Here is a 10,854-nt window from a genome sequence, read left to right on the forward strand (position 1 = left end):
ATGAAGCTAGGGCCTGCTCAGGTTGCCTTAGAGCTGTCACCCCTTTGGCCATGGAGAGCACAGTCCCGCATCCTTTCAGACAGACCCACCTGGCCCTCCCAGTGGCACACAAAATGCAAACCTCCAGCCTCCCGGGCCTGAGCTCTGGCTTGCCACATGTGCTATGTGACAATGGGCAAGCCTCTGCCCATCTCTGGGCCTTGGTTTCTCTTTTGTTAAGGATGTGGGTGGTGGCCAGCTTTGAGGGTGTCTGTGACAAGCTTCTGAAAGTCCCAGAAGGCCCACCCAGACAGTGCCACCCACACATGGTCTTACTGACCCTGGTGGGCTCAGAGATGCTGAGTTACTTTCCAAGGACATCCAATGCGTGAGTGACAGAACAGAATCAGCGTAGAGTCCCAACGTGGTTCAAAGAAGGGAAGACTGGGGTCCCTGAGACACATTGTGCTGACCTGACTATTCTGTGGGGTCTCATGGAGCAGGGAGGATGCTACATTCCTTTCTGGGCTACCCCATCTGCTCTGAGGCTCTCTTCACCCCACCTTTGCTGAGGGTGCAGCGTGTGGCCTTCCAGCCCTGCGCATGGCGGGCTTATTGCTAAATCTCACCTGGTCCCGGACCAACCCCACAAGTTTGTCACTACATGTTTTGGGTCACAGCTGTGAGCATACCTGTGTGCCCCCCCAACCCCCATCATCCCCAATGCTAGGGATTTCAGCAGCCCAGGTGACTTAATTAGACAGCCAGAATGATTCCCTAGTGGCCCCAGAAATGAGGGGAAGGGGGGCCCTGGCTTCTACCACTGGCCCCCATCAGAAGCCTGGGCTGGGGAAACCCCTTCTCTGCCTGATGCATCAAACCCAAGCCCACGACTTAGGCCTCTTCTCTGGGCTAGCACAGGGCCAATCTCATCCAGACAGGACTGTGTCCCCAGTGGACAGGGCAGGCCAGGGCGGTGGGGGGCGGGTCCCCTGATGTCCCCAGCAGTTGGCACAGGGCCAGGCATGGGGCGACATCAGGAAGCCCAGCCACAGAGCCTGCTCAGGTTGCTGGCAAGCCCAGCAGCAGCTGAGATTTCTGGCCGGGCAGGCCCTGGTTACGCAGCTACGTGGCCATGACTGATCAGGTTTCCACTTGGATGGGCCCCAGGCCCCGCGGCTGGAGGAGCGGCGCCTGCGGAGGAGTGGCGCGCGTGGGGCCCGGTGTGCGTGCCCCAAGGCCAGGAAGGGTGGCAGAGCCAACGCCGAGCCCGAGCCTGGCTCTGCCACTGCCCACTGGTGGTCCAGTTAAAGGGTGCGGTGGTGGGGTCAAAGGGTGCTGTCCACTGCAGGACCAAGTCTCGCTCACTGGTCTCAGTTTGTTAGTCTGAGAAATGGGGAGATTCCAGTTGAGCTGGCAGGGGTGAGGTGAGATTTCTGTGTGGTGACGCAGGCCCGGCTCTGGTCAGAGCAGGCCCTCAGGGACTCTCAGGAACCGGGGAGGCCAGGCTTAGCCCTGAGGTGAGTGAGCCTGGCCTCTGAGTCAGCAGGGCCCCGCCCGCCTGCTCTTTCCACCTCCTTCCCCCTTCTCCGTTCCCCTTTCACTTCCCCGGGCCCTCCAGGAGGGGCGCCCCTCCCTCCCTCCCTCTCTCCCTCCATTCCCCCTCCACTCCCCTCCTCAAGCACTGGGGCCCCTGAGCCAGGCAGGAGAGAAGCAGGAAGAAGTCCATCCAGCCAGATAGCAGTTGAGCCTGGACACTGACCAGATCTCTGGGGGCTCAGCCACAGAGCCTGGGGACTTCAGATCCTGTGTCACTGACTGCTCCTATACCCTGGGGGCCATATGCCCTCTGCCCGGGGACAGAGGCCTCAGGTGCAAGGTCTGTGTGCTGCCTCTTGTCCCTGTGATTCCCGCTGGGCTGGGTGTGTTTGCCCACACCCCAGGGTGTCCAGGCAAGTGGCCTTCAGAACCTCACCTGGCCTTGAACTTGGTGCTGACCCCACCCCAACTTGATCTGACCTGCCCATCTGTTGGCCTATCTGTTGCCTGGCTTTGCAGGCCCTGGTCTGGAAAATGAAAGGAGCCAGGTGTCCGAGAACTACCTTGGCCTCTAGGTGGCTTTGGACAGGTCACCACCTGCACCAGGGGAGTTGTTGTGATGAGTGGGCTTGGAGGCCCTCCCAGGACAACTGCGGGGGAGGTCGGGACACCCTAGACTCCCCACGCCCCCTAGTTTGCCTGGGAGGGTCTTCAGGTCCCAGGGTCTGGCTCCCTGTCCACTGTGTGGATTGCCTAGGTTTCTCGTCTGTGGAGTGGGGACTGCAAGCCCTCCCAGCAGCCAGTCTAGGGCCCGAACAACCGGGCTCAGCTGGTGCGTGTAGAAGGTGGGGAGCCCAGGGAAGCTTGTTTGCTATTTCTGAAAATTCAATCAAGTAAGCAAGGCTGGGAACTTCCCAGGAGGGCCAGGCCTTTCTCGGAGTGCCCTGGGGCACAGGAAGAGACATGGTGGTTTTTAAGGATTTTTAAAAACTCTCCCAAGACATATCAGAAGTTTCCAGTTTCTCCAGGGTGGGGATCCCCCTTGGGGGGATGACTTTCAGGGAGCATGGTAGCCCGGGGACATCGGAGGCCCTCGGAGACTATGGCTAAAGGCCAGGTCTGGGTGGGGACTGAGGCCCTGGCTCCAGCCCAGGAGTGCACAGAGGGCCCAGCCCAGCCTTCCTGCCCTAGGGGGCTCCCTTCAGCTGGTTGCTCATCTCCTGGGGGGGGGGGGGGGCGCGGTGGGAGTGGGTGAGGGGGGGGTGCTCTCTGACTGCCCTTTAAGAAGCTCTCTCCTTCCTGAGGAAACCTGGTGGCAGAGCCAGTTCTCATTTGCTCTCTCATCTGTCTCTGGGATCACACCTGCTTTGTGCAGAGTGTTGCTCAAAACAGTGTCTGGTGCTGTTCCACTCTGGAAGCATGCCTGGCTGGTTGGTGCTGGCATGTCGAATGCAAGAGCCGTGTGATCCTGGAGGTTTGGCTCCTGGCTGTTGCCCTGGCTGTGTGATCCTAGCTGGGTTGTTTCCCCTAAGCAGGAAGACTACTGTTTTTATGGTAGTGGAAGGAGGAAATCATGGCAGGCTTCCTGGAGGGGGCATCCCAAAGATCTGGCCCTGAGGCATAGGAAAAGTTGGGCAGGGGGCATAAGAGACGCAAGCCCAGTCCCTCAGGAGTTGTGAGGTCCAGAATCTCCTTTTGAGACTATCCTAGGAGCAAGGAAGGAGGGCAGGGGAAAGAGGTCGCTGGAGACTGCAGGCTGGGGGCCTCAGGACCTATTGCTATGTGACCAAAAGCTGGTGGCTCTTCTCTCTGGAACCCAGGAGATAAACACTGAGGAGGGAAGTGGGACCCAAGAATTTAGACTTTGTAATGGCCTTTGGACCCAGTCCCTGGGAAGACTCCAGGGGACACTATTACGAAGGGGCAGTGTGAGGCTCCCCGGGGCTCTGCACCTAGTGTCTTTCACATTGGACTCCCAGACGTGCCTCAGTTTCCTCATCTGTAAAGAGGATGTGTGTCACCTAGAGTGTTCCACACCCTCATTCGTCAGTTAGCCCTCACTGAGCACCTCCTAAGTGCAGCATCTCCACCCCCTCCCCCAGCCAACAGTCCATAAGCCACACATCCCTCCTCCATCACGCATCGGTTCCTTCCAAGAAGTGGAGCTCAGGGTCCTCACCTGGTAGGGCAGCAGTGGGGCTCAAGCACCCAGGGCCAGGTAGCTGGGCAGCTATGTCTCTAGAGAGGGGCAGGGAGTGGTCCTTTGGGAGGGCTGTAAATGTCCCCTGCTTAGAACGCCTTGCGGGTTAGGGGGGGACCACAAGAGAAAAAAAAAAGCACCCAAGAGCAGGTAAAGTCCCCATTGGCTGAGCCAGGCTAAGGGTCTGGGGCCTGAGCCTGCCCCAGTGACAGTTCTGAAAACTCCCTGCAAGGGCAAAGTTCCCAAGCAAAGAACCTGTTCACTTCCTCTCCCGCATGTCTCCTCCCCCTTCCTCTGGCAGGCTCCACTTCCTCTTTTTCTCCTCCCCTCCCCCTAGGCTTGCGGCCCAGCCCCCTCCCCCCCACTGCTCCCCCGAAGCCCTCCTTCTTCCAAAGTCCTTTTGGAGGGGTGAGGATACCCAAGATCACTTGGTGACCAAGTCACTTGTTCATTCACCAGCACTGAGCCCTGGGGAGGGTGCAGTGGGAGAGGTGGAAGCCAGGGCTCAAGGTCTGGTGGGGGAGGCCGAGCTGCAAATGCCAGCCCGGTGCAGTGTCTTGAGTGCAAGGGCAGTATGGGCTGCAGATGCCAAAGGGCTCACCCCACCAAAAGGGCCTTTTGTGATGGGCTGTGAAGGATGCCAGGAGAGCACCAGGAGCAGGAGTTCATGGCTGCAGACTTAGTGCCGGGAGTGTTGCAGTCTGAGGTGAGGTTGGGGTGGTGCGGGCCCTTGGCCCACCCCGGTGGAGAACAAGCGAGGTGGCTACACAGGTCCTGCTTCCTGCTTGGGGAGCAGGCCTGCTCTCCGCCCCACACAGCTGCCTAGAACCGCCCTAGAGCCTTCCGTCTGTCCGTCTGTCCGTCTGTCCGTGGCCCTGCAGCCCTAGTCCCAGCCTGCTCAGCCCCCCTGCAGGATCAGCCAATGGCCACGAGCAGCCCTTACTGACAGGCAAAAAAGAGAGTTGCTCCCCAGCCCCTGAATCGCAGGGTTGACAGGCCCCAGGGCAGCTGGCTGGCCTGATGCCCATGACTGAGAGCTATAAGGCCAGGGACAGAGCAGTCCCTGGGAGGCAGGGAGTGGACAGGCTGGGAACATTCCCCCAAGCCCGGAGCGGTGATTGGAGAGCTGCAGCGAGGCTCCTGGCAGTTCTCTGGGGATGCTGGCATGTGGCTCTGAGCCTGAGGATTCTGCTGTGCGCTGGGTGATGGTTACCCTTCCCACTAGATGTGGCCCCTGTAACTGCAAAGTGCCTTTCGGCCAGCCACCTGTGGTAGGCAGGACCAGGCCACTGCTTCTCTGGCCAAGGACTGCACATCCATATATAGACTAATGGTTCACTGGTTTCAATGCCCAACGCAGAAGCACCTACTACGTGCAGCAAAGCCCTGGGCAGGCTTGGGGTGCCTAGACAGACCAGTGGCTACAGGCCAGTGTCCCTACCTAGACCACCCTTCCTGCTGTGTGAAAATTCAACTTCCTGTCACCACCTCCAAGAAGGCTCTGTAGAGCAGTCCTCTAGGCTGATGGCCCTCTGTGGTCCCACAGCCCCTGGGCTTTTGTCTGCCACTCAAGGATCATTGTTGACCACCATCTGGGTACAGGCTCTGCCTGCCAGACTGGCAGCTCTCAGAGCAGGGAGCCACCCAGAACACTCCTGGGCACCCAGATCTTGCCCAGTGTTTGGTGGAGGAACCCAGGCAGGAAAGGGTGACAAGGAGAGGGTCTTCGCTGAGGGCAGCTGGTCTTCAGCTCCTGTCCCTGCCATCCTGCCCGCCCCCCCCCCCCAGCTTAACCCATCCCTGGGGCATTAAGGATCCTTGGCAGGCTCCAGATGGTTTAGGACAGCAGTTCCGCTGTGGCTACACATGACAGAGGATGGATGGTGGGCCCCAGGCTGCTGAGCAGCCCTGCCTGCCTTTGCCCAGCAGCTGCCTGGGTCGTGGGCTAACGGCCCAGGTCTGGCTTGGCTGGGTGTGACCAGGCAGCTCTTGGAAGCAGTCTGGCTCCATGGGAACAGTTTCTCTGCTCTACAGAGCCCACCTCCAGGCCTGCTGCAGGGGAAGCTTGGAGCTCTCTTCACAGGGAACTTCCAGCCACTTGCTCCTGATGCCTGTCCTGTCTCTGGGGCCTGAGGCCCCTGTTAAGTGGCCACACGCTCCCTGACTCCCCACACACCATACCACTCTGCGCCAGGTCCCTGAGTAGTAGTGCCCCTCACTTAACAAGCTGAGCACCTCCAGGCAGAGACCCCCGCCCCAATCCAGGCTTTCCAGGCCGTTGAGTTGAGGTTGAACAATCCTCCCCCTGCAACTGTTCCTTAAGCACCCACAGCAACCAGGGACCCCAGCACCCATGCTGACCCTTGCCCAGTGGGGTGCTCCCTGCTTCTGTGATGTCTCCACCCGGAGGGTCCCAGGGTGGAGAACACTGGGGGCCGGAGCGGTGACTGCCCGGCAGGGCGGCGTGCAGGGGCCCAGCACCCAAGGGCGGCCGACGCCAAAACTCTCTCCCTCCTCCTCTTCCTCAATCTCGCTCTCGCTCTCTCCCAGCCCGGCTCGTTCTCTCTTTCTCTCTCTCTTTTTTTTTTTTGCAAAAGGAGGGGAGAGGGGGTAAAAAAATGCTGCACTGTGCTGCGAGGCCGGTGAGTGAGCGGCGTGGGGCCAATCAGCGCGCGCCGTTCCGAAAGTTGCCTTTTATGGCTCGAGCGGCCGCAGCGGCGCCCTATAAAACCCGGCGGCGCGACGCGCAGCCACCGCCGAGACCGCGTCCACCCCGCGAGCACAGGCCCCTCGCCCTCGCCGCTCCGCCGCCGCCGCCGCCGGTTTACTACCACCCCCAGGTAAGGCCCCGGGCCGGCCCGGCGCTGCGGCCCCGCGCCGCCTCCGCCTCCGCCTCCGCCGCCTCCGGGCGGGCCCCTCGGCCTCCGGCCCCGCGCACGGACAGAGCCGCCGGGCGGACAGAGGGGCCGCGCGCCCCTCGCTCGGGCCGGGACTGCGCTCGCACCGCGCGCCCCCGGTGTGCTGCTACCCCGGCCTAGGCGGCCGCGGCTCTCTATCCCAGCGGGCCGCCCGGTTCGGTTCGTCCGCTCTCTCGGGCTGCCCGGCGCAGCGGCGGGCGGCCGGGTGGGTGGGAGGGCGCGGCGGCTGCCCCGCCAGGCGGGTGGGGGCTGGGCGCGCGGCTGCGCATGCGCGTGCGCGCTTGGGCCCCAGGCCGCGGCCGGCCGGAAGGGGTGGGGTCGCCGCGGCGCGAGGGCGCCTGCGCGCACTTCCTCCCCGCGCCGCCGGCTCCCGCAGGCGTGTCCGCCTCGCGCCATCCCGGCCGGCGCGTTTTTGAACGGGGCGGGGGCGGAGCCAGCCCCGGGTGGGGAGGGGGCGGGGGCCTGGCTTCCTGCCGCGCGCCGCGGGGCCGCCTCTAACCAGCGTTTGCCTTTTATGGTAATAACGCTGCCGGCCCGGCCGCCTTTGTCCCCAATGTGGGCGCGCGCCGGCGCCCCCTGGCGGCTCGAGGCTGCGGCGCGCCGGAAGTGGGCTGGGCGGGGGCGGCCCCACCCGACCCCCGGCTCAGGCCCCGCGGTCCCCGCAGTTCGCCATGGATGACGATATCGCTGCGCTTGTGGTCGACAACGGCTCCGGCATGTGCAAGGCCGGCTTCGCAGGCGACGACGCCCCCCGGGCCGTCTTCCCCTCCATCGTGGGGCGCCCCCGGCACCAGGTAGGGCGCCGGCCTCGCGTGTGACCTGGGGGGAGGGGGAGGGGGAGGGCCTGGCCTTCGGCTTTCGGGGTGGCTCTCTGGGGCCCCGGGCCCGCGCTCAGGGCGCCTCGCCCCTCCTTCCGCAGGGCGTGATGGTGGGCATGGGCCAGAAGGACTCCTACGTGGGCGATGAGGCCCAGAGCAAGAGGGGCATCCTGACCCTGAAGTACCCCATTGAGCACGGCATCGTCACCAACTGGGACGACATGGAGAAGATCTGGCACCACACCTTCTACAACGAGCTGCGCGTGGCCCCCGAGGAGCACCCGGTGCTGCTGACCGAGGCCCCCCTGAACCCCAAGGCCAACCGTGAGAAGATGACCCAGGTCAGTGGCCCGCTGGCCTTTTGTGGGCGGCCACCCCATCCTTTCTTGCTTTTCCGTGCCACGCCCTTTCTCACTTGTTCTTTCTTCTGCCATTCTCCTAGGATTTTCTTCTTTGAACTGAGTCTTCTTTGGAAACTCTGCAGGTTCTATTTGCTTATTCCCAGATGGCATCTTTTCTGGTGTTTGCCTTTCTGATTAGGTGTTTGAGGTTATAAGATGCTGTGAGTGTAGGTACTAACACTGGCTCGTGTGACAAAGCCAATGAGGCTTGTGTCAAGTGGCCTTGGAGTGTGTATTCAGTAGGTGCACAGTAGGTCTGAAGTGAATCCCCATCCCAGGATCCCCAGCACATGTAGCTGTGTTCCTTGCACTTTTCTCTGCATGTTCCCGGTCTGGCCTGGCCACTTCTGGTGGTGGTTTCCGGAGCGTGACTTGGCCCCTCTCCTCCTACAGATCATGTTCGAGACTTTCAACACCCCAGCCATGTACGTGGCCATCCAGGCTGTGCTGTCCCTGTACGCCTCTGGCCGCACCACTGGCATCGTGATGGACTCCGGTGACGGGGTCACCCACACGGTGCCCATCTATGAGGGGTACGCCCTCCCCCATGCCATCTTGCGTCTGGACCTGGCTGGCCGGGACCTGACCGACTACCTCATGAAGATCCTCACGGAGCGTGGCTACAGCTTCACCACCACCGCCGAGCGGGAAATCGTGCGTGACATCAAGGAGAAGCTGTGTTATGTGGCCCTGGACTTCGAGCAGGAGATGGCCACCGCGGCCTCCAGCTCCTCCCTGGAGAAGAGCTATGAGCTGCCCGACGGGCAGGTCATCACTATTGGCAACGAGCGGTTCCGCTGCCCAGAGGCTCTCTTCCAGCCTTCCTTCCTGGGTAAGTGACCAGCCTCCCTCCCCCCCCCCCACCGCAGAGTCCCCCTCGTGGCCACCCCCTGAAGCTAAGTCCAGCTTCTGTTTCCTCCCAGGCATGGAATCCTGCGGCATCCATGAAACTACCTTCAACTCCATCATGAAGTGTGACGTTGACATCCGCAAGGACCTCTATGCCAACACAGTGCTGTCTGGTGGAACCACCATGTACCCTGGCATCGCTGACAGGATGCAGAAGGAGATCACTGCCCTGGCACCCAGCACAATGAAGATCAAGGTTGGGGACTTAGCTGGCCTGGGCACGTGGGGGTGGCTCCCGTGGGCTTGCTCCTCTGCCTTCCAGGGCTGGATCTCATGCTCACTCTACTCTTCTTCCCCCAGATCATCGCACCCCCTGAGCGCAAGTACTCTGTGTGGATTGGGGGCTCCATCCTGGCCTCACTGTCCACCTTCCAGCAAATGTGGATCAGCAAGCAGGAGTACGACGAGTCCGGCCCCTCCATCGTCCACCGCAAATGCTTCTAGGCGGACTGTTACTTTAGTTGCGTTACACCCTTTCTTGACAAAACCTAACTTGCGCAGAAACCGAGATGAGATTGGCATGGCTTTATTTGTTTTTTTTTTTTTTTTAATTTTTGTTTTTGAATTTTTAATTTTTTTTATTTTTTTTTTTATTTTTTTTTTCGGTTTTGTTTTGTTTTTTTGGCGCTTGACTCAGGATTTAAAAACTGGAACGGAGAAGGTGACAGCAGTGGGTTGGAGCGAGCATCCCCAAAGTTCTACAATGTGGCCGAGGACTTTGATTGTACATTGTTCTTTTTTTTTTTTTTAATAGTCATTCCAAATATCGTGAGATGCATTGTTACAGGAAGTCCTTTGCCTTCCCAAAAGCCACCCCGTTTCTCCCTGCAGAGAAGGGCCTGTCCTCGCCCGAGTCCACACAGGGGAGGGAAAGAGAATTGCTTTTGTGTAAATTATGTAGTCCAAATTTTTTTTAATCTTCGCCTTAATACTTGTTCTTTTTGTTTTATTTTGAATGGTCTGCCATCACGGCCCTTGTTTTTTGTCCCCCAATTGAAGATTTATGAAGGCTTTTGGTCTCCCTGGGAGTGGGGCTGAGGCATGGAGGCATCCAGGGCTTACCTGTACACTGACTTGAGACCAGTTCAATAAAGTGCACACCTTAAAGAAAGGAGATGTGGCTTCTTGGGTGTTGGGGAGAAGGGTGGGGCAGCAGGGGGACCAAGCTGTCCCTATCTTGGAAGGGGGATCAGGGGCATCTAACCTTGACATTTTAAGAGTCCTAGGGTGAGAGGTGGATTGAGGGGAATTATGGGTACTGGCCTAGACTTGATAACTGTATACCCCTATTTCTCAAAGTTCTGGGGCCCAGATGCTTCAGGAAAGTGGGCAGCCTATACTAAAAAGGGGGAGGGTCGGTATTCCAGGTGCCGACCTCCTGGTATTGGGACGTCTGAGTTTGGTGTCCTTTTGGGGTGGGGGCTCCTAGACCATGTACCTTTGTCTTAGCTGTCTGTTGTCCTTCCTGATTGGCCACAAGACTCTCTGGGTGGGCTTCCACCTTTTCTGCCAGCTCTCCTGGGATGATCCTTCCCTAGTAGCCAAAGAAAGCACTTGAGCTGGGATTCTGCAGGGCAGCATCCTGGTGGCGTCCGGGGCCCGTCCGGTGCCCGGGTGTGAAGGCATGTCCGGTTGCAGAGTGCTCTAATTGGCTCTGGGCAAGTCCTTCCCCGGGGTCTGGATTCTGCCTTGGGATGCGTCCCTTATTGTGCATTCAGCCTGGGTTTCCAGTGCAGGCCGCTCCTGGGGGGCAGGGTCTGACTGGCGCTGAAAGTGTTTTCTGACTTTAATGCAGTGCTCCAAGACTGGCCTGCCTTAAGGTCAGCTAGAAGCTGTGGCAAAGTGGACGACCTCCATGCAGGGTGCCCCTTGCCCTCCTTTCTCCAGAGGGAGTAGGAGGCCCAGAATCCAGCCAATCTAGATTTGAGATCTTGAGGGGCCTTGCCCCTCCCTCCATGGGCCTGGGGCTCCCTCCAGCCCTGGGCTGCACCTTTGGGGCACTGTGGACCCTGGGAATATGGTGGCCCACTGCCTCCCACCTTACAGAAGAGCAAAGACCCTCCTAAGGGCCGGGCGTGCCTTGGAATCTC

General features: G+C 60.1%; 1 protein-coding gene across 2 annotated transcripts; it reads left to right on the top strand.

Annotated features, from left to right (window-relative positions):
- The first annotated feature begins 6,448 nt into the window (after window positions 1-6,448).
- Window positions 6,449-9,875, top strand: ACTB (actin beta). 2 transcript variants are annotated; one of them, XM_025426292.3, is made up of 6 exons: window positions 6,449-6,558; window positions 7,302-7,430; window positions 7,556-7,795; window positions 8,249-8,687; window positions 8,779-8,960; window positions 9,065-9,875. In XM_025426292.3, the coding sequence occupies exons 2-6, from the start codon at window positions 7,308-7,310 to the stop codon at window positions 9,206-9,208; spliced, it is 1,128 nt and encodes a 375-aa protein (XP_025282077.1). In that variant the 5' UTR covers window positions 6,449-6,558; window positions 7,302-7,307; the 3' UTR covers window positions 9,209-9,875. The 2 variants fall into 2 exon arrangements, with proteins under 2 accessions (XP_025282077.1, XP_048967123.1); XM_049111166.1 differs by lacking the exons at window positions 6,449-6,558; window positions 7,302-7,430; window positions 7,556-7,795 and adding an exon at window positions 7,912-7,938.
- The last annotated feature ends 979 nt before the right edge of the window (window positions 9,876-10,854 follow it).

This window comes from Canis lupus, chromosome 6, assembly GCF_003254725.2.
Source record: "Canis lupus dingo isolate Sandy chromosome 6, ASM325472v2, whole genome shotgun sequence".
Lineage (NCBI taxonomy): Eukaryota > Metazoa > Chordata > Mammalia > Carnivora > Canidae > Canis > Canis lupus.